Source organism: Palaemon carinicauda, chromosome 2 (assembly GCF_036898095.1).
Source record: "Palaemon carinicauda isolate YSFRI2023 chromosome 2, ASM3689809v2, whole genome shotgun sequence".
In the NCBI taxonomy this organism is placed as follows: domain Eukaryota; kingdom Metazoa; phylum Arthropoda; class Malacostraca; order Decapoda; family Palaemonidae; genus Palaemon; species Palaemon carinicauda.
Genome location: NC_090726.1, coordinates 43,751,796 through 43,774,146, shown reverse-complemented (window position 1 = coordinate 43,774,146; position 22,351 = coordinate 43,751,796). Strand labels below are relative to the sequence as shown.

Genomic DNA, 22,351 nt, shown 5'->3' with positions numbered 1-22,351 from the left:
TATGTTTTCTGTTGCATTATACGACTGTTTTCGCAATTACTACCTTTTAATGAAGGGTAGGATTGCGTGTTTCAGGTAGAAATCAGTAAAAGTTTCGATTTCAGTGAAATAAGTGCAAAACAGAAAATCAAAGTGATAAAGTGATATGCGCAAAGTGTTACAGTGTTGCGTCCGAGGGTTCGTCTGTTCGTGCCTGTCGTTCACCTAGTCCGGGACCTCTTGCAAGCTCCCAAGCCCAGGGGAGAAGTAATGTCGAACGACTTATGGGTTCGTCAGGCCTTGATCAACGAACAGACGTTTTTTCCCTCCGTGGTTTCGGGCGTATCTACCCAAGATCGCCCCACCCACACAAAGACGAGAGAGCCCATTTACTTCTCGTCTGCGGAAGAGGTTTCTCGTAAGAAACCTTGGACCATGGTCTCGCAGCTTATTAAGTGCAAGTCGGTCCCTTCCGCGCAAGTCCAACGGCCCAGGTGTAGCCACTGGGTCAGTTCGGACTCGCTGCAGTCTTCCGATGACTGCACACCTCCTAAGAGAGGTAAAGCGGTACCGCAACAGGCAGTAACACCGTCTTTTGCCGCACCTGCTGCTGTAGACCCTAAGTGGTCTTTGCTACAGTCTATGCAGACATAGTTAGCATCTTTTTTGCAGGAGTATCGTGCGCAGAAGGTTGACGCTGCACCCGTTAGCCTACAACCTACCACGGTTGTGCGCCCAGCAGACGCTGTGGCTGCCTGCTCCCACACTCCAGCTGTGAGAGCTCCTCCACCCATGCGCAGTCGACCCTGCCAGACGCATGCTGACGTTCACAGACGCACCCGTTAGCCTACAACCTACCACGGTTGTGCGCCCAGCAGACGCTGTGGCTGCCTGCTCCCACACTCCAGCTGTGAGAGCTCCTCCACCCATGCGCAGTCGACCCTGCCAGACGCATGCTGACGTTCACAGACGCACGGAACCCTCCGTTGCCGTGCGTGTGCTACCACAACAACAGGAGGGTGGAGTTAAGCTGCCGTGTTTTGACACGGTGCGTCAGCCTCCGCAACCCACTGTGGTTACCGCCACTCGCCCGCAGCAGACTAGTCAGTCAGGAGTTGAGGCTTCCCCACACAGCTTTGGTTGTTGCCAGCTCACAGACTGCCAAGCAGTTACATGACGTTGCCTTCTGGTCTGCTACTAATGCACCAGTGCTGTATGTCCTCACGCACCTGTTGTGGTTGACAGTTCAGTTTTTTGACAGTTCACAGACTGTCAAGCAGTTACATAACGTTGCCTTCTGGTCTGCTGCTAATGCACCAGTGCTGTATGTCCTCACGCACCTGTTGTGGTTGACAGTTCAGTTTTTGACAGTTCACAGACTGTCAAGCAGTTACATAACGTTGCCTTCTGTTCTGCTGCTAATGCACCAGTGAGACCCTCACTGAGATAACCTAGCTTTTCTCGGACAAGGTTCCTGTAGATGAGAAAGTGCTGTTCTCCCTCCTACTGATATTCCTTTGAGGACTCTGTCATTTGGAGAGGAGCCTTAAGCTGCTTAGCCTCCTATGGACTTTAATTAAATCATGATGATTTTTTAAGGATCTTCATCCGGATCTTGTAACTGCTGCTCCTCGTTCGCCTCACGTCAGAACTTACACTAGGCCTAGCTACTTCGAAGCCGTTGTTGTTAAGCTAGTGCTCTCTCGCTCTCCTAGAGAGCGTTACGTCGGCTAGGCGACTGGTTTTTTGCACCAGGAGGAGTTTTAGGGATACAGCCTTTTGATTTCCCTTCTTTTTATCTGGCTTATAGAGCGAGAGTCTGATAGGACACGAGAGAAGTTCTCAGCTTGGGAGTTCATGCCAGCAAGGAGGGACCTACTCTCTGACATGGTACGAGATCGCAAGGGACCTCCTCACCTGGTCAAAAGGTCTAGACTTTTCACTAGTAACGAGGTTCATCCAAGGCAACTTGAATGTCTTAGCAGATTGTCTCAGTCGGAAGGGACAAATAATTCCAACAGAATGGACCCTCCACAAGGATGTATGCAAGAGACTTTGGGCCACCTGGGGCCAGCCAACCATAGATCTCTTCGCAACCTCGATGACCAAGAGGCTCCCAATAGTTTGCTCACCTATCCCGGACCCAGCAGTAGTTCATATAGATGCCTTTCTACTAGATTGGTCACATCTAGATCTATATGCATTCCCTCCGTTCAAGATTGTCAACAAGGTACTGCAGAAGTTCGCCTCTCACGAAGGGACAAGGTTGACGCTAGTTGCTTCCCTCTGGCCCGCGAGAGAATGACTCACCGAGGTACTTCGATGGCTAGTCGACGTTCCCAGAACACTTCCCCTAAGGGTGGACCTTCTATGTCAGCCACGCGTAAAGAAGGTACACCAAGGCCTCCACGCTCTTCGTCTGACTGCCTTCAGACTATCGAAAGACTCTCGAGAGCTAGAGGCTTTTAGAAGGAGGCAACCAGAGCGTTTGCTAGAGCAAGGAGAACATCCACCCTTAGAATCTACCAATCGAAGTGGGTAATCTTCCGAAACTGGTGCAAGTCAGTATCCGTATCCTCGACCAGTACCTCTGTAACTCAAATAGCTGACTTTCTCTTATATCTGAGGAAAGAACGATCTCTTTCAGCTCCCACTTTCAAGGGTTACAGAAGCATGTTGGCATCAGTCTTCCGTCACAGAGGCTTAGATCTTTCCAACAATAAAGATCTACAGGACCTCCTTAAGTCCTTTGAGACCACGAAGGAGCGTCGTTTGGTTACACCTGGTTGGAATTTAGACGTGGTACTAAGATTCCTTATGTCAGACAGGTTCGAACCGCTTCAATCAGCCTCCCTGAAAGATCTCACCTTTAAGACTCTTTTCCTGATATGCTTAACCACAGCTAAAAGAGTCAGTGAGATTCATGCCTTCAGCAAGAACATCGGATTCTCATCCGAAACGGCTACATGTTCTACAACTTGGTTTTCTAGCCAAACACGAGCTGCCTTCTCGGCCTTGACCAATATCGTTCGATATTCCAAACTTATCGTATGGTTGGAAATGAACTAGAAAGAGTATTATGTCCTGTAAGAGCTCTTAAGTTCTTTTTAAAAACCTTTACGAGGCCCGTCTGAAGCTTTATGGTGTTCAGTTAAGAATCCATCTTTGCCTATGTCAGAGAATGCTTTATCCTATTTTATCAGACTGTTAATACGAGAAGCTCATTCCCATCTGAATGAGGAAGACCAAGCTTTGCTGAAGGTAAGGACACACGAAGTTAGAGCTGTCGCAACTTCCGTGGCCTTTAAACAAAATAGATCTCTGCAAAGTATATTCGACGCAACCTATTGGAAAAGCAAATCAGTGTTCGCGTCTTTTATCTTAAGAATGTCCAGTCTCTTTACGAGAACTGCTACACTCTGGGACCATTCGTAGCAACGAGTGCAGTAGTGGTGAGGGCTCGACCACTATAATTCCCTAATTCCATAACCTTTTTTTAATCTTTCTCTTGAAATGTTTTATTATTGTTTTTGGGTTGTCCGGAAGGCTAAGAAGCCTTTCGCATCCTACTTGATTTGGCGGGTGGTCAAAGTCATTTCTTGAGAAGCGCCTAGATTAGAGGTTTTGATGAGGACCTTTAGTATGGGTTGCAACCCTTCATACTTCAGCTCCTAGGAGTCGCTCAGCATCCTATGAGGATCGCGAGGCTCAGTAAGGAAGACGTACTTAAAAAGGCAGAGTAATTGTTCAAGTCGACTTCCTTACCAGGTACTTATTTATTTTATGTTTGTTATTTTGAATAACTGCTAAAATGAAATACGGAATACTTAGCTCATAATAATGTCAACATGTAATGCTGGTCTCTACCCACCCCCCTGGGTGTGAATCAGCTATATGATCATCGGGTAAGTTTAATATTGAAAAATGTTATTTTCATTAGTAAAATAAATTTTTGAATATACTTACCCGATGATCATAAATTAAAGGACCCACCCGTCCTCCCCAATAGAGACCCAGTGGACCGAGGAGAAAATTGGTTCTGTGTTGACATCGAGTACTTGAGTACCTACTTGACAGATGGCGCTGTTGATGTACACCCCCACCTGTATAGCGATCGCTGGCGTATTCCGCCCGTAGGTTTTTCTGTCGGGCAGCAGAGCTGACAGCTATATGATCATCGGGTAAGTATATTCAAAAATTTATTTTACTAATGAAAATAACATTTTAGTAAAAATATTTTTTCTCATAATTTATTTAAAACCGATTTCAATGGCATATCGATGTTTAAGGGTATTTCATCATTCCTGCTGATGCACGATTACTTTATAGTCTTTAGCATTGCGGTGCTGAATTTCAAAGCTAAGGAAATTAGTAAACTTTTTCTTTTAATTCTTTAGATAGTTTTTGTGCAATTTGGTTTACCTTTCCATAAACTGAATGCACCATCAACTCATTTTTCATTTTGTTTTTCTCCAGTTTTGTACACAGCTTGAGCATTGTTTTCCAAGCTTTAGCTACAACTAGTTCCTTAAACAGTTTTAGATGCAGGTTTCCCCAATGTCAGACAGCTTGAGCATTGTTTTCCAAGCTTCAGCTACAACTACAGTAGTTGCTTGAATTTAACGGTATATTTCCTTGTCGATCTTCTGTCCTTAGTGAAAACTATGCTAATTGTTTACTATCGTACGAAAGTAGAGATGCAAGGAAATCTGCTGAATCAGCTTTTTTGCTCTGTTGCTCATAGGCGTATGCATTACTAACGATAGCTTTATCATTCTCATTTGATTTTTAAACTTATTGAACTAGAAGTTGGGTTAAAGATTTTTGGGATAAGAGGTTTGTATATTATGATTTGGTCTCAAAAAAGGAACTCGCATAATACTCGAAATACTGTACATGATGAAATAATTTTAGTGGGAGTGGGGAAAATTTTGGTTTTGTACAGGATGCAAGGTTGCAGGATTAAGCCAATAAATGTTAATTCCTTTTTTTATCCTCTAACTGTTTTAAGCAGGTGATATTGTTTCCCTTCTGTGTCTTAACTTGTCTGTGAATTGTTTGTGGTCACTTGGGTGATATAATAGGTTTTAATAAGGTTTTAAGGGGTCACCTTATACAACGGCACTTTTGATTATCAGGAAACATCAAAGTCCTGAGGGAGTCGTTTCAAAGGACTTCTATTGTAATTGATATGATTGCAACAATAAGATCCTTTTTTTTTTTTAATTTAAAATGTAGATATGCATTACTGCAATTCATCGGTTAGCACAATCAGTATGGAAGCCAAGAATATATAAGAACACCAAATGACGGTAACTCAAGCGGCTGGCATTTGTCCCAAGAATCAAGAAGAATTGCAAATAACACAAAAAGATGTGAATCTAATTTTTATTTAATGTTATATCTAGATATAACAGCAACATCATAAGTTAGTGGATGCTGTATGTTGTTAGGGCTAAAGATATTAAATTTTATTCTATTAACGAGTTATGGAAGAAGACATGTGTGATGTCTCGGAGGAGAAAGTCATCGTGCCAACCTTGCCTAACGAAGGCTTGTGTAAAATTTTTATTCTATAATCCTTTACTTAAGGTTCTTTTAATTCAAAATTTTATGGTATTTCCACATAATACAAATGAGTTTTTAATTGTTTTGACTTGCATAAAATCACACACTTCAGTTTTACAAAAAGTTTTTAAAGACATGATGAATGGGTAACATCAGATATACTCATCTCTGGCAACTATTTTTATCATTCGTATAAGAGGATAATTCCCCTCCCCTTAAACTTTGAATCATCTCTTCCATTTTATATTTTGTTGGCTTAACTTTGTGCGTGTGTGTGTATGTGTACGTATGCATGTGCGCGTGTTTGTGTGTGCACGCGCGAGTGTGCATGTGTGTGTGCACGCGCGAGTGTGCATGTGTGTGTGCGTGCGTGTCTTTGTGCGCACTTGTGTGTGCGTGCGCGCGCATGTGTGCGGTCAAGTTTTTCCCCAATGGTTAACCCTGTAACCAAGTGAATAGTAGGTCCTCAACTTACAAAAATTTGGAAATACAATTCAAATCCAACTAAAAATAAGAAAGATTCTGTAATCAATATTACAGTACATCACTTAATACAATAAGCAAAATGACATTTGTAATAACTTGATATCTATTTCATATGAAACCTGACAATTTGTTGTTTTCTGTAGTTGGAAATCATAGGCATGGGATTCATGTTAGGCCTACCCTAGTTTAAAATTTAAGAAAATTCGACTTACAAACAATTCTACTTAAATGTCTTGGAACCAATTAAGTTTGTAAGTTGATGACCTTCTGTATAACATTTGGAAATGGTTTGTTAGAGGAATGTAAGTGAAACTGCAGTGGAGGTGAACAAACTCTGTATGGTGTAACCTCTAAGCATAAACCAGTAAAATTACACTGATAGGATCGCCAAGAAGTGTCAATTTTAGCTCGTGTAAAATCCATCTCGAGTTTGACTGATCAGTCAGATGAATTGGAAAACTTCAGAAATTCAAACTTTCAGCAAATTTTTTTATGATTAACAAGCTGACATGTATCTCTTCATAGTTTATATGTGACAGATCTATTTTAATGCCTTTACTGATAGAGCTATTTTAATGCTGTTACTGATATTAAAATATTTAATATTTTATATTCATTACTTTTTATGTAGTTTATTTTCTTATTTCCTTTAATTATTGGGCTATTTTTCCTTGTAGCCCTTGGGCTTATAGCATCCTGTTTTTCCAACTACGGTTGTAGCTTAACTAGTGATAATAATAATGATAATAATGACCAATCTCCGCCATTACTGGTGATTAAGTATATAACACTTATCCTTTTTATGATAATTTTATTGTAACATGGCCAAGTGCTATATATTTATCAATCACCTGTAATGGTGGAGATGAGTTGATTTCGATTTTAAGTAACAATTCAAACTCAACAGGATTAAATGTAGCAGAGTCGCAATCAATTCTTATTTGTCTTTTCAGCTGTGGTCTAAACAATTTATAGTTTATTCTTATTTCTATCGGTCATAGGTTAGAGTCCTCGGCTGGGCAGAAATATGTATTATTAAGGGAACTTTCCAATGGGTCAGACGGAATTTGATATTGAAGGGTATTGTATTAAGAAAATTTTAGTCTCTTCAAATTTTTTCTTAATTTTTACTGCTTGTCTGTAAAGTAGTTGTTTCTTATTTTGGCAGAAGTCATGATTAACCTAATTTAATGATTAGACCCTTTTTGATAGTTCTGAAAGTCTCAAAATTCTAGACAAGTCTGTTGAATATCATTCTAATTTATGTTTCTTTGTCTCTAAGTTTGAATCAATTTACTGTACTTTCCCCCAGAAAATACAGGCAATTTAGACATATATATAGATAGCTTGAAAATCAAGTGATCTTGCCAACCTAGAAAAGCTTATGTATTGATGGTAGTTCATCTGGATGTATTTTTGGTGTATTTGGTGTAAAAGCTTGTCTAGGGAAAATCTTTCTCTATTCTTTAATGTAGATTTTCCAGTTAGAATCATAGGCTAAATTTATATGTAAGCAGCTCTTGAAAGTACAGAAATGTTACGTTTTGGCTGAAAACAGAATAGTGTAACTAGTGGTAAAGAAAGAGTTTGATTATACTCTATTGATGGATGAGGTGTTATCAATAGTTGGTGATGGTTATTTTATTCTTAGGTATAGTATTAAGGTGTATAATTCATTACTGATTTTGATAATCCTGATGGTTAACAAAAGGATTTGATTGCCTCTTTTGTAAAGGAAAAATAAGAATTCAGTTAATGACCTATGTTGTTTTTCAATTTTTTTGTGGAGGACTTGAATTTTTGGTTTAAGTTTCTTTTAAGTGGCATCCTCTCATCTTTGCTGGAGCTTGCTCTTGCGGGAGCATAATAATTGTTGCCTGCTTGCTTCACTCCCTTTGGTGGTGTCTGGGGTACAGATCAGGGTCTTGCCCAGGCACACTTGTAGGTGAGGGTACAGGTGGTGTGTTGGTTACAAGTTTAGGGTTTAGTCCCAAGTCGCAGCTGCGTGCTGAGGGGGGTTCCTGCCGCGTTAGGTCCCGTGATCGACCTAGTCTCATCCTCTCCAGCCTTATGTTTCGAGGCAGGTATGTAGCCTAACCTACAACGAGGCTTTGGTGTGAGTTGAGCTGCTATTCAACATGTGCTATCAAAATTTTGGTGACTTCTTTTATGTAGAATTAGCACTAAATGCTTTAATCATTTTTAACTAAATTGGGAATTTTTTCTTGTGATAATCTGTACTTGATTGGTGTCTGGAATATTTCGTATTTTGTTGGCATTTTGATTGTTAATGTTGTACCTGTTTGTCTTTTTGATACTTTTAACATTGTTTTTGCTTTAATATTTTGATTTTGTAGATTCTGCCTAATTTTGGTAAGCATTTTTGTAGTTTATGACCATGAATGGTTGTGGATTAATATGTTTTCATCTAAATCTATATTGCTGTTATGGTGTGGAATTTGGAAACAAAAATGTCTTGAATTTGGCAGTTAATGGTTGCATGTAATGATTTAAAAGTATGCCACTAGGTTTAAGTCATGATTTCACCTCAGAATTTTGGTTCAAACTTAATGATGAAATTGTACAACCATTGGGAATTTGTTACTGTAGTTGTAAGCTCTCTTTGCATGCATAATGACAGAAAATGCAACCAGTCTCTGCTAATCTTAAAGTATGTTTCAACTAGAGTAATCAAATATTTTATTCATTAACTTTCCATAACTCACCTTTATTTAAGTTACTGTACTTATTTTGTAAGTTTTTGGTTCCTGATAATGATACTGTTTATGTAACATAGAATTTGGCATTATACATACGCTGTATGATATGATATTGAGGTTAGGAATGATGAGAATGGGGAAAAAACTAAAAAAAAAATCTAGCCTTTTACACTGACTAGAAATTATTTTTATACAAAAAAATATTTTCACAACTGAAGCCCATTAATCATAGAGAGCCTTATATCATGTAGAAACTATTGTTAGGTATATGAACCTTTCTTAACCCTTTGAGCACCATAAGATAATTTACGTCAGGTGAAAACTACCGCCTTCGGCACCAAATGACATAATTTACGTCCAGTAATTACCAGTGTTTATCTTTCGTTTTTTTTTTTATTAACATATATGAAAATTTTACAAAATATGTGAAACATTATATATCAATGGAAAGGGAATTTAATCAGCTATACAATAAAAAAATGTTTTAAAAAGTCCTATCTTGTATGGTTTGGTGCTATGATGGGTCAAGTCAAATAATTTTACCTCTGCCAACGAAGTTGGATGGAGGTAATGTTTTAACCACTGTTTGTGTATGTATCTGTTTGTTTGTGAAAAGATTCATGGCCACAATTTTAATCGTAGAGTGATTAAACTTGCAGGGATTAACTGCTATCTAGAAAGCTGGAAATTATTAAATTTGAGGTCAAGGTCAAAGGTCAAGAAATAAGCTGCCGCGGCAGAGGTCTGCACTCTACTAAGTACCCCTCTAGTTTAAAAATGAAGTGGGCTTGAGGGCCTAATCATTCTGTAAGGGGCTGGTGCTCAAAGGGTTAATGGTACAGTATTGTATTGCATTCTTTACTCGAAACTTCACATAATGTTTTGATCAATCTTATATGTAGGTCACATTGCTAATAACTGTGAAGCTTGAACTTTTCAACCTAACCACAAAAAATATTCTCTATCTACTGTATATTCTTCCATCCTTGAACCACCCAGTGTGGGAATGTTGCACAACTTCAATGTAGAAATTCTGGTACAAGAAAGTAAATTAATAAAGCTAGGAAATAGTAGGCACAGCATGGAAGAATACAGTATAACAATAAATGTATTGATGTCCACACAATGTGAGAAGGATGGTAACACGAACCCAGTGGACCTTACGTCAAATCTCGTACTACTGATGTTGCTTCAAAGTTGCAGTTCTTTTAAATTTTTGGTCTGATATTTCATTTTTGAGTATATGGAGGGCTTGTTCTTTATGATCATTCGGGTATCGGGATGTTTTAGGTATGTTTTGTGTCTTTCCTGATATGATTTTTTTTAGTATACTGTATTACTGGTATGTTCATCCCTTCTACGTGTATATTGTGCAGGGATAGAACTTTTTCTCTTATTCTGATGTGTGGATGACAGATTTGCCTTTAAAGGTTTAATTTTATAGTTAAAAGTACAAGGCTAGCATCTGTGTTTATGTACGTTTCTAAGCTTTCTTCTGTTTTTAGACAGAACCTGTGACCAACCTGAAGCTTGGCTTGTCATTTGTACCAGTTAAAGAAACTATTCCTCACTTGTACAGTATGTTAAGATAACTTTAACTTGCATTAATCACATTATCTTGCTGGTAAAGTAAAGTTCAGACTGAATTATTGCTTTACTAATGGTGTTTTTATTTAATGCAACATACAATTCACTTTATTCTGAGACCGACATCCCATTCCATCATATACACAAACACATTTACATAATAGAGCAACATCATCAATTCTCCTACAAGTGCTAAAAGAGCTTCTCCTTGCTAACTTACATAAAATAGCAGATAAACTTAGGAGCTAAGAAATCAGCAGTCTTTATTGAAAAAAAAAAAAAAAGGGAAAAATATTTGGGTCTAAACCTCCCTAAGCATCAAGGTCCATCGAGTGAATCAATTTCACGGGACCAAAAAAGTAAACTAGTTAGGTTGGGTTCAGGAAAACAGGAATGAAGGAAGATTGCGTTTCTCATTATTCTGCTTGCTGTCAAACACATCAGCCATTATTTCCTAGATCACTGATCTTGGGTTGGGATGCTCCTAGTTCAGTGATATAGGAAATAATGGCAAAATGGGCCGAGTTATACACTTTTGTATGTTTGGACATGTTATTAGGGAAATCAGCAGCCAGTCAGAGCAATAATGGATATAGAATAGTAGTGACTTGTGGGTAGCCTGAAGAGACTGATGTTATGTTCTTTTATAGCGAAACAAGCAAAATGTTGTTCATAAAGGCTACAAATTATTGTAGTTGTGTGCTCATTAATGCCATAGAATTCATTTGTAGGTGAATGCAGAATAAGTGAAGGGGATTTTAAATGTGCACTACTGTTAGGGCAGATATATTAAAAAAATGGACATAGGAGATGAAAATTCTTGCCATATGACTTCCACCATGGGATGGATATAAAAAGAAGATTTAACATGGTTTAAGACAAGAGATTGTGATATTTAAAAGGTTATGTAAGTAACTGCAAACATCATTTGATACTGTATAATTTTGACCAAATTCCAAACATTTTGTACCACATTGTCTTAAAGCTTCTTGTGCAAAAAACATTTAAATATCACATTCTCTTGTCTTAAACCATGTTAAATCTTATTTTTATTTTCCTCCCAGGGTGCAAGTCATGATTTCTTCTCTATGTCCATTTCTTTTAATATTTCTGCCATAAGAGTACTGCATAATATTTAAAATACCCCTTCCCTTGGGCACTACATGTACTCAAGGGTTTTTTAAGCATTTTTTGTACCACTAGCTTCACTCGCTATTTAGTCTTCTGTACTTTACCTCAATTCCAATTTATTTTTTCAATTTTGATGTTCAACTTTATAACTTCATAGTACACTGTGGGACTTTCCTCCATTTGCATTTAAGCTTTAAATAATCTCCTTGGCCAAATGCAGAGATTATATGAATCAACTTCAAAAGAATACGATGCTTTTCAATACAGGTGAAACAGGTTGTTTGGAAGAAGTGATTGCTCTTTATTTTTCTAGCTACATGATACATCTTCTTAAAAATGGCATTTAGTTTGGTTAAAAAAGATGGTAAAATAATGTCGTCATTAAAAGTGAAAGTGAGGGTTTGTGTTATTTTTCAATGCTATAAATGACAAACACAATTGTAACCTATTGACATAATGGGTTTTCTCGTACTACAGAGATATATGTGACCTCTATAATGGTACTTTCTGTTTCGTGCTGCTTTTTTAAAACCTTCTTAACATAGAACATTGAGTTAAGAAATACCATGTCAACTGAATTTTTATTTCCATTTTAGGGCTGGCAGTAATCCAGATACAAGTGGAGTTGGTGTTAATCATCCTTCAACACTTTCATCAACTCCTCCCACTTCTATACATACTACAGGTGATACTTCAAATGATACTCCACGTCGCACAAAGCAGCCTGCACCACTTGTTCGTGAAAGGTAACAACTTTTTGTTTTGATAATTTGGTTTATCCCAATCTGTCAATTATCTGATTTGATTATTTTCTGGATGAATGACATAGCTGGAGTCCTTTATAATATTTGAAATATAAAAGGTTCTGGAATGAAGTAGGTATTGAATAGAAGTAAATTAATGTAGAATTTTGACCTTGCCAATCTTTAAAGCACTTGTGTGTTCAGCACTGCTTAATATACCAGTATATTATGTAAGGTAACATCTTTTTGAGTTTGTGTTTACTATATTTCATTGTCAGTTGAACATATCCTGGTGACCTGTCCAAGGTATATTGATGATTGGTGGAGATTCAATCTTGCAAGACTTCACTACTCAAAATGCTTGTAAACCCAAAACATTTTTCCCATAAGAAATACCAGTACATTGGATACACTTTGTGTTCCACATGTCCATAAAAGGTCACACTTATTTTTAAAGATTTTTAATGTAATTTAAGGAACTAATTATAACCCAAAACATCATAAATGAATGCAAATCAATATTACACATTAGAAATAATAAATATTGACAATATAACAACTCAGTTTGAAGTCTTTAGTATTAGCAAAAAAAAAATTGGGGGCCATCAATTGGGTATTGACAAGTTTATTTAGTTTGTTTTGGAGTGCTGAAGTAATAAAATAAATATTTCTCGCAGGTTTCGATGTATAGTTCCCTACCCTCCAAACAGTGAATATGAATTGGAACTTCAGCTGGGAGACATAATTTACGTGCACAAGAAGAGAGAGGATGGTTGGTATAAAGGTACTCTTCAGCGTACAGGGAAGACTGGCCTCTTCCCAGCTAGTTTTGTGGAATCCTGTTAACTTCTTATCTTGTGACCTTAAGGTTTTACTAGGAATGAATCTCATAGTTTTTGGATGAAATTTACAAATAGGTTGTAATGTGAGATTTTATAAGAGCAAATATAGGATGTTTTCAAGATTTTGATACTTTTCTAGTTGCTGTGAGTAGTATTGTTCCAATTACCTGTCTGTCCATGAAACGAACCAAATGGCTAGGCTGTAAACAGTAATTCATATTACTTGGGTCAACAATCTTTTTTACGTATATAAATTATACTCATTTTGTTACAAACTGAATTTACATTTACTTGGGGTTGACTTGAAAATTTATTTAAGTCTTCTAAAATCAGGTGGTAAAGTATTTTATAAGTGTTGCTGGAAAAGTTTATTTGCCCAGTTAAATGAACTCTGGGAACTATTAATATCTAAGGTCTTTTTGTGATGGCTAAGATAATGCTCGTTTTTTGTTTTGTAAGATAGTTTATTATATTTTGCTCTGTGAAAGTGCTAATAATGTAAAATATTGTTTGTTATATGCCATATATAGATTTCAAGTGATAAAAATATATCGTATATTCATGACATGTACCTTAAATCAGTATAGATATTGAGTCACACTCAGCTTATTTTGTAAAGATGTAAAAATATTTGTACATTATTCTAAAGTATCCCTTATTGCTCCAGTTAATTTCAGCTTACACACTGCCTAACACTTAATCTGTAAGGAATACTTACACATATACTTGATTTTGATCATTTTACCTCATAGCCAATACTGTCATAAATTTAAGTTTATTTTTTATTGGGTAGGAAAGTAAAAAATTGCAATAAGAAAATATAGTAAGGTGGAAATCCTGGTACTCCTGAAGAATTTAATACTGTATAGTTAGAGAATGTAAGTCATGGGCCTTATATTACCCTGTAGCCATATCATTACTGCACATGACTTAACCAGCTAGACTTGATTTGATGGTACAACAGATTTGGATTAAATGTAAGAGGTGCAGACAGTGTGTAACATAACTAAGTTCACATAGTTAAGGTAAAGTCATTAGAGAGAATTCACTTGCTTGCATTAATTGCAAGTGAATTTACACTAAGACTATAATTATAAAGTCGTAAAAGTTTAAAAGTATTTTTAGATATAATAATGAGTTATTGTAAATGGGTCATTAGTGTTTGTGCCTATTTCCCTTAAAGCTGGGTTTACACGGACGAATTATTCGTCGAACCCCGTTATTAAACCTGCTTGTCAAATGGCTCGAAGAGGTGGAGTCAGCCACAAATGCATAAGGTTTGTGGACAATGAAGCCCCGCCCACAAAAGTCAGGCGAGAACAGACTTTCTTCGAACCGTTCGACGTCTTCGACAGCCAAATTCCCCGTTCACACGTTCGAACATCACTTCAAACACTTTTACGACGAGTCGTTCGACCGTGTAAACCCGCCTTAACACCCATTGTCTGAAAGTAGCTTACAGAAGACCTAGCCAATAGTGAAATCTATCTGAATGTAATGATGAAGCTAATTTTCCAATAGAAAACTAACAATCAGTTTTGGGTTGAGAGCAATTCATACTTATAAATTTTAGTTTAAAGTTAAAACAGTTTTATATCCTTTATATAGGCAGCATAGGGTACTTTCTATGATAAGTTTTAATTTTTTTTTAATTCTAGGAAAATAAGGATTGTTTTAAGTGTTCATGCTATCTACAAGCAACCAATTTTATATTTAAATACATTGAAAAGAGGGTCCTGTCGTCTCTATTTAATACTGTATATGGAAATTGGCTGTATTTATTTAATTTTTATACATAGTCAGTTTATTTTAGAATCAGAACCTGAAACACGTGCGTTTCTTAACATCAAACTTAATAAATAAAAGGATGTTCTTGACCTTAATGTTCATTATTTTCCAGTGATCGCAAAGCAACTTGTGTTGTGATAAATGTATCAAATTAATGGTCTCTTAATGTGCAACTTAGGTAAGGAACATCATTGCACTATAAACCCATCTCTACACAGAAGTTATGATCAGGGAAGCCCAGGCAATAGGCAGTGATGAGCAAAAACAATTTCTTCCTACATAAATACAAACCATTGCCCTTTAATAGGAGACGGACTCAAGCGGAACTGGGACGGCTGATAGCTGCCGACGGGTGGAGGGAAGGACGGACCCCCAGTTGCCAAGTAGAGCAACACTCGCATTGGCTTCGGCCGTAGTTTAGTGCACATAACATATAACATATACTGCTCTACTGCCTCTAAATCTGCCTGTTTTATTCTTTTGCTTTTCTAGTAGAATGATTATGTGTGCTGGAAGATCGTAGTGTTCAAGGGATACTACTAATGGAAGAAGCCAAGAATATGCAATGGTTCTTCTCAAGCCGAGCCACTGGCGGGGCAACCCGCTGAGCGGGCGGATCTGCTGGACGGGAGTAGCTGTCATGGATCTACTCCCTCCCGCGGAGCATCGCAGATCTGCGGGCTTCTCCGTACCAGCTGGCTGGTTTTGGCGGATTTGGAAGGGCCGTCGAGGGACCGAAGGCTGGGACAAAGCTGCCAGGCCAAAGGAGTGACTCTTTCCGCTGGGCTGATGGAGCCGGAGCCTTCGCGGACTTATGCTGGTCTACCGAGACCTGGTGCGACGACCTCCGATGATGATCGGGTCTGCTGGAGGAGCCGTGCTGCGAGGGTGACGAAGAGGCTCTAGGAAGCCAGCCAGAGGTGCTCGGGGCGGCGGTAGCCTTGAGGAGACGACTCCAGGGGATCATGACTCGCATCCATTCACCTTTCGACGAGCGGCTTCTCTTGTGCTTTTTCCTGGAGGTCCTGGAACGTCTCCTGTAGTGGCGGGACCATGAGCGGGGACCTCTCCGTCTCCTCCTCGAGTCCCTCGGGCCTTCATCCTCCGAGGAGAACGAGTCCGACGAGCAGGAGGAGAACGACGACTGGGAGGAAAGAGAGCCCGCCAAGTCGTCTCGAGTTGCTGGGGGATCCTCGTGCTGGTCCGCTGGTGAAGGAGGCTGTAGAAAGACGGGCGGGAGCGTTGACGATGGGGCCAGGGGGAGACCGAGGAACCTTCTTGTGGGGGAACCAGGTGTTGAACTCTTCCTCCAGTCTTATGGGTGACCTGAAGGGCGTCCTCGGAGGAGCCCATACAACGGGATCCAAACTCGGTGATTCTCCTTCCTTCTCGGCGTCTCCCCCGGTCACTAAAGTTCCTGAAATGCACACCCAAGATGTGGGGGAAGAGGCCGTAGCAGGCTTCGCCCCACATCGGATCGTCGGTAGAGACGGGCCCTGCGGGCACCAGGACCTTGTCTCCCGAACACACTCCCGCCCCTCCCTCAGTCCCCTCACTCGCCTGAATTGACACAATATCCCCACCAACAGGCATCTCAGACTCCTGAGGAAGGGCAATGGGCCGCTTCCCCACAACGGACTTACCTCGTCCCCTACTCTGGGTAGGGGAAGGCGATAGGGAACCCCTTTCCGAAGAGGCATCGGGCGACGCTAGAGGCGAGGAAATGCTGGACTTCTTCGGTGATCTCTTGGTAGCCTTCTTCCTCTTCGTGCCGTAGCGCACCCACTGGATCTCGTTCCAAGACTCGCACTCTGGACACGTGTCTGTAGGGGAACAGACACTGCCCCTACATGAAGAACACAAGATGTGGGGATCGACCTCCGGCTTGGAGAGGAAGACACCACAAGATTTACCGGCCATAAGCCCGGGGCAACGGCGGGGATGCTCCATAACGAAACACTAAGCACCAATCGACACAGGGACACAGAGGGAAGAGGTGGATAAGGGAATGAACACAAGGGGACCGCGTGGGTAAGTGGGTACCGCGTGAAGACACAAGGGTCGCACTGGGTGAAGAGAGCGCGGCGAGATGTTAATCACGTCGCGACCAAAAACTTACTGATAACCGAGACCTGGCCAAGCACGCTCTTTGACCCCGGGTCGCCTCATGGCGCGTATTCCTCCGCCAAATGTACCCACTATAGAAAACGGAGATAAGGGAAACTACACAAAATTCTGGTCGGTTGGGAGGAGATCCCAGATACTCCCAGGAGAAAGTAGTTCGAGGTAAGTAATGTTAGGAAAAATACAAATTACTTAAAATTTGTGATTTTTTTTTGCTATCTGCCATTATCCAACATACTTGTTCCTGTTGGGTAGCATGTCTGTTACTGCTCTATCTCTCTCTATGTTGCCTTACAACAACAATGTGAACCTAAAGAAGTTGGTTTTCCTTAGACCTACTCCATCGGAAGAAGGATTTCTCTTGCCGCAGTGTTTGAGGGGGATGGGCACTGCCATTCCTATCTTCAGTGTATTCCCAATCCCAGATAGTCACTGGATTTGCTTGTGCTGTCCAAAGTCCTGTGGTCATTTCCCATGAGAACGTTGTCATCGGCCTGCACAACCAATACAGGGAAAACTTCTAGTTCCTCCTCCTCTGCCATGTCTTCACTGCAACTTTGAGGAGATGATGACGATGTTATTAAAGCAAGCCCAGTAAGACAAATCGATGGGAGTAGCATACATGTAACTTCTACCATTTCCCTCCCTGTGCAAAGGACGTTGCTGTGAACCTGACTTCCAGGAGTGAGTGCCGAGATTTGTCCCTTAGTGGGAATAAACATAATACAGTCACATACAACTCTAGGTGTATGGGTACTTGGTAGAGGTTATCATGCACTTATTACCATTTCTGGGTCTTGTACCCTGGAGGAATAAGTGCCAAGTTTTTCCACAACAGGAAGTAACGAGGGTACACACAAATCTCGTACTAGGCTTAGCGCATGCACTGCCAGTCAAGATGAAGGGCACCTCCTTTCTTTCTCCCTTACTGGTCGATATCTTTCAAAGGAGAGAGAAGCAGTATGCGCTGAATACTATTGCATTCTGGGAAGAAGTATTATTAGTAAGTGCTGCTGCAGCTGTGTTCGGTCTTTTGCTTGGGGAAATGTGTGCCGAAACTTATATCACAAGGGGAAGAAGTGTCGGCATCGGTTTCATACAGAATGCAATGCAATCGACCGTACCTGCAAACGCTGCTACTTCTCTCCAGAAGCAGAATGAAGACAGTGTTGAAGGGTGACCAATCACCCTAGGGTGTCTCTAACCAATCTCCCAGCTTATACAAAGAGGGGACAGTGTGTGTCGAGAAAGTTTTCACCCAGGGAAGGTATTGTAGTATGTTTTCTTTTCATATGCAAGGCCAAATACTACATACCAGAAACCTATCCAGATTATATGTATCTGTACACATGACAGGTTTAATGTGCCTGTTACCAGTACTCGGTTCTTTAAGAGACTGAGCATACTGTAGGCTACATATACTCAGTCAGAATGAAGGATTCTGCCTTCTTCTCCGGCCACCCAGAAGAAAAGTTCAGCAGCTCCCCTAAGATGGCAGCCCACGAGGAACCAGCCCCCATGCAATCGGTCTCTGTGGCCTCCATTACCACATGATCGCCCTTTCATGCACTTGGACATCACATGATCAGACTCCTCATGCCTGTTCTTCAGTGATTTTCAGGTCACAGAACATCTGTCATCTGCTTCGTTCCAGCTTTTTAAGTCTCCGATACCAGGGAAAGAGAAACCCACGATCTTTCTCATTGCTGCTACGAGATCTCTCTCACGAGCGGCCGAGGTTTCATTGCATTCTTTCCCTTCATCTTCACAGCACTGGTACCCTCAAGAACTTTCTCCTCATTCTCTGTGTCACCATACGATCGAAAACTTTCATTTATTTTACCAGTGATCGTTATTTTTTAATTACTAGGGAACTAATTCACCTGTCACCTGTTCCATCCCAGTATGTCTAACCCAGAGATCTGACAATGTACCGAGACCTTCCGAGAGGCTGAGTGTTTTATGACCTAGACCTTCCCACAACCCAAGATTTTCCCGGACACCTAGACCTTCCAACTCAAGCACGTGATTGGGAATTGGAACAGGCAACTTCTCAGGTCCGACCTCAGCGCTCGTATGAGTACCAAAAGAACACATCTTGCTCGCGTTATTGTCGGCAAGGCTCCTTTCCAACCAACCTGAAGGAACAATAATGAAAAGAATGCACTCAGTCTTCCAAGACAGTTACCCAGGCCCTTTAGTCAACTCTTCATTGAGCGAAGTCAACTGGGGGTCAGAGGACCGACCATCCTTCTCTTTTTGGACACCATTCTAGATAGAGATGGCAAGAACCTTGCAATCTGCAATGGAAGAAGACTCCATGCTTTTGGTGGACCTAAAGGATGCTTACTTTTAGATCCTCGGTCCTCAGGGAGAGAGATTCGAGTTCAAAGGGTGGATCTTAGAACTGTTTACCATCAAAGAGCATTCAAGCTCATCTCTTCTGGTGCCTACTCGAACCAGATTTACCACTTTTGATTTCTCGACCAACTTATCCTGTCATCTACCACGCAGCAGTGCTCCAGTACCAAATCAGACCGCTTTCTTTTTGTTACAACCTGATAGTATCAGCAAACATAACCGAGGTAGCGCAACCTTTCCTGCATGGTCAAGAACTTCTGGCTTGCCAATGAAAACGTCTTCTTGGACATCTTTCGTCATTGGAGAACTCATTCCACATGGGCTTCTCCAACAGTAATTGCTTCAATGCTGTTGGAAGCATCAGTGGTCAACAGCCAGTGAGTCCCCCTACTTTCTTGTTTCAGTGGAACAGAGGATACAGGATGATATGACTTGGTAGCTGAAGGACAAAGCTGCCAATAAACTCCACACCTCCAGGTGTTTGCTATCTTTGCTGTTCACAGTCTTATACAAGGAGGGATGAGCACTCATCTGAGGAACCAGAACTGCCTCTGAGACATGTTCTTTGAACAAACACCTTTTCATTCTGCTGGAAGTCCAAGTCACCCTACCAAGATTCCAAGCTTCCAGCAGATTGATGGGACACCTGGTAGCGTTGAAGAACGCCACCATCATGACTTTCGCAATAACTAAGCGTGTACTATTTCACAGAGCCTTTGTGTGATAGTAACGCAGTTACAAACCTGGGCAGCCGACGTGGTAGAGTTGTCGGCAGGGTTCATTCCAAATGAGAGATCAGGGGTACTCTGCTTCTCCCACATCTGTAGTTGGCAGAGAGGCTTCATGCTCTTTAGAAATCACCATTGAAGTACCTCTTTGCCTCTTGATTTCATCTAAAACTTTTAGCTTATTGCTTTCCAGCTCAGGAACATCTAGCAGTAGGCTGCTCTCCAGTTCCAGGAACATTGGTAGCATTTCAGGATGCCTTCCAACATTTCTAGTGCATTTTGGTTGCAAAAGCTTTTATGCCCTTCGTGTCTGATTTAGCAAGTATTCAACAGACTGTTGATGACTTTGGTCCTCGGAATAACCCCAGAGGTTCTCAAGTGCCACACTCCGGGTGGTGTCCGGATATACTGATGCTCTTTGAAAACTACCCATCTTCAGTAGAACTACCCATCTTTTGCAATTGTCATCGCAGAAGTGATTATTCTCCAGTTTAAGTGTCTGCAATGGATTTCAGTTCTCATCTATCTTTATAGAGAGAAGCTCCTCTCGGTCTCCGTGGTAGAAGGCTATCACTCAGCCTTTTATCCAGGTCTCAGACTGAAGAGCTTGGGCCTTTCCCTTCCAAAGGAATAGCCAAGACTCAAGAGGAGCTCCCAACATTCTCCCCTCTTGAGGAACTCAAATACCTTTTTAGGATGTCACTCAATCCTCAGGTCTCTAAACTGGACCCTCGCTCGTCCATCCAGTGAGGACCCAACGACGTTGCCTAGAACACTTAGAGCCTAATTTAGAGCTCCAGAGTCACTTTCCCAATGCTGAAAGAATAAAGTAGAAGATATCCGAGAACTGTTTTCCAAATCGTGCACGATCAGACATACTGATCCAACTAGGAAATGGAAGGAACATTCCGATGTGAGCGCACGAAGTCGGGGATATCAGATCTACCCTAACATTCAGAAAGAACAAGTCAGTCACAATCCTAAGGCAATAGTCTGGAACAACAAACAATATTCACTGCCAATTACCAAAGACAATAAAGGAAAGATGGGAACATCCATTGAATTTCTCTGTGAGCATTTGCCCTCTTTACGGCCTCCTTGGCAACAGATGGCGCTAATACATTGTGCATTTGTTGTCTGCTGCTTGTTGACTTTAGTCTTCAATCCATCAGCAATGCCAACGCCTTATGTGGAACAAGCAGCTAGCATTGTGTATAGTGACACTTGAAAATGGTCATCGTGAAAAAGCAAATTTTTTTTTCTCGATTGAGACCCACCTTCAACCACTAGTATATTGACATTCCCTTGCACATATTAACTTTTATAATACAAGAATAGCCAAAAAAATTAATGATAATAGAAATACAATAATAATAAAACTGATAAAGATGATAAAAATATCGTAATGATAAACTGCTAACACTCTCATACACCTACCGATTGAGATCCCCCCTCCCACTTAGGGATGTGAACCACTGCGCACACAAGCGATGTTTTGTATTTTGCGTAGGAACAAACACCCGATAACGATAAACAAAGTTACAAATTCTAAAAAACCCTACACTAAATATACTATTTCCACCCACTGTTTATGAAAGATCAGATTTAGTGATTAAAGTTTCACTTACCTTTCTTGGTTCCTTGAAGATTAGTTTGAAATAGTTACTAAAGTAGCAAAATAATTTGCCACTTTTCCTTAAGTAGACAATCTGTTGGTGGAAGATACTTGGGGAAAAAAATACCAATATGTATTAGCATCCTCTACTCGAAGAAGGGATATGTACTTTCCGTGAGCCACATTGATCTGCTACACTTCCAACCAAGTCAAAACACAGGTCCCCAACTTACAAACACAAATCCAACTGAGAATAACAAAGATAAGATGAAGAAATACAGTAATAAAACAATATTATATCATTTAATAAATAGGCAAAATAACATTTGTAATGACCTGATATCTATTTCATATGAAACCAGACTGTTTGTTGACTTTTGTAACTGGAAATCATAGGTATGGGATTCAGGTTAGGTCTACCCTAGGCCAAAATTTAACAAAATATGACTTACAAACAGCTTCTTGGAACAAATTAAGTTTGTAAGTTGAGGACCTACTGTATGACCCCTTTAGCATTTCAACTTGGTTCGTTCGTTCATTCAATCAGATTGCTCGGCATTTAGAGCCAAGCGGGGACTCTTGGTTCAACTTGGTCTGCAACCAATAGCCCTCGGTATTAGTTAAAACCTTCATGCAAGCTTCTTTTTTCTATAGATCATGAGGCAAATGAAATGTAAGC

The 22,351-nt window shown here is 40.3% G+C and overlaps 1 protein-coding gene across 4 annotated transcripts in view; it reads left to right on the top strand.

The window, feature by feature from the left end:
- POSH (Plenty of SH3s) overlaps nucleotides 1-14,934 on the top strand; it is an 81,908-nt gene extending 66,974 nt beyond the window's left edge. For 3 of the 4 annotated variants that reach the window (XM_068355101.1, XM_068355083.1, XM_068355073.1), the window contains 3 exons: nucleotides 7,950-8,117; nucleotides 12,068-12,217; nucleotides 12,892-14,934. In XM_068355101.1, coding sequence (XP_068211202.1) covers nucleotides 7,950-8,117; nucleotides 12,068-12,217; nucleotides 12,892-13,060 — 487 coding nt within the window. In that variant the 3' untranslated portion in view covers nucleotides 13,061-14,934. The remainder of the gene's footprint in view (nucleotides 1-7,949; nucleotides 8,118-12,067; nucleotides 12,218-12,891) is intronic. The other variant, XM_068355091.1, reaches the window with a different exon arrangement.
- Nucleotides 14,935-22,351: the final 7,417 nt, after the last annotated feature.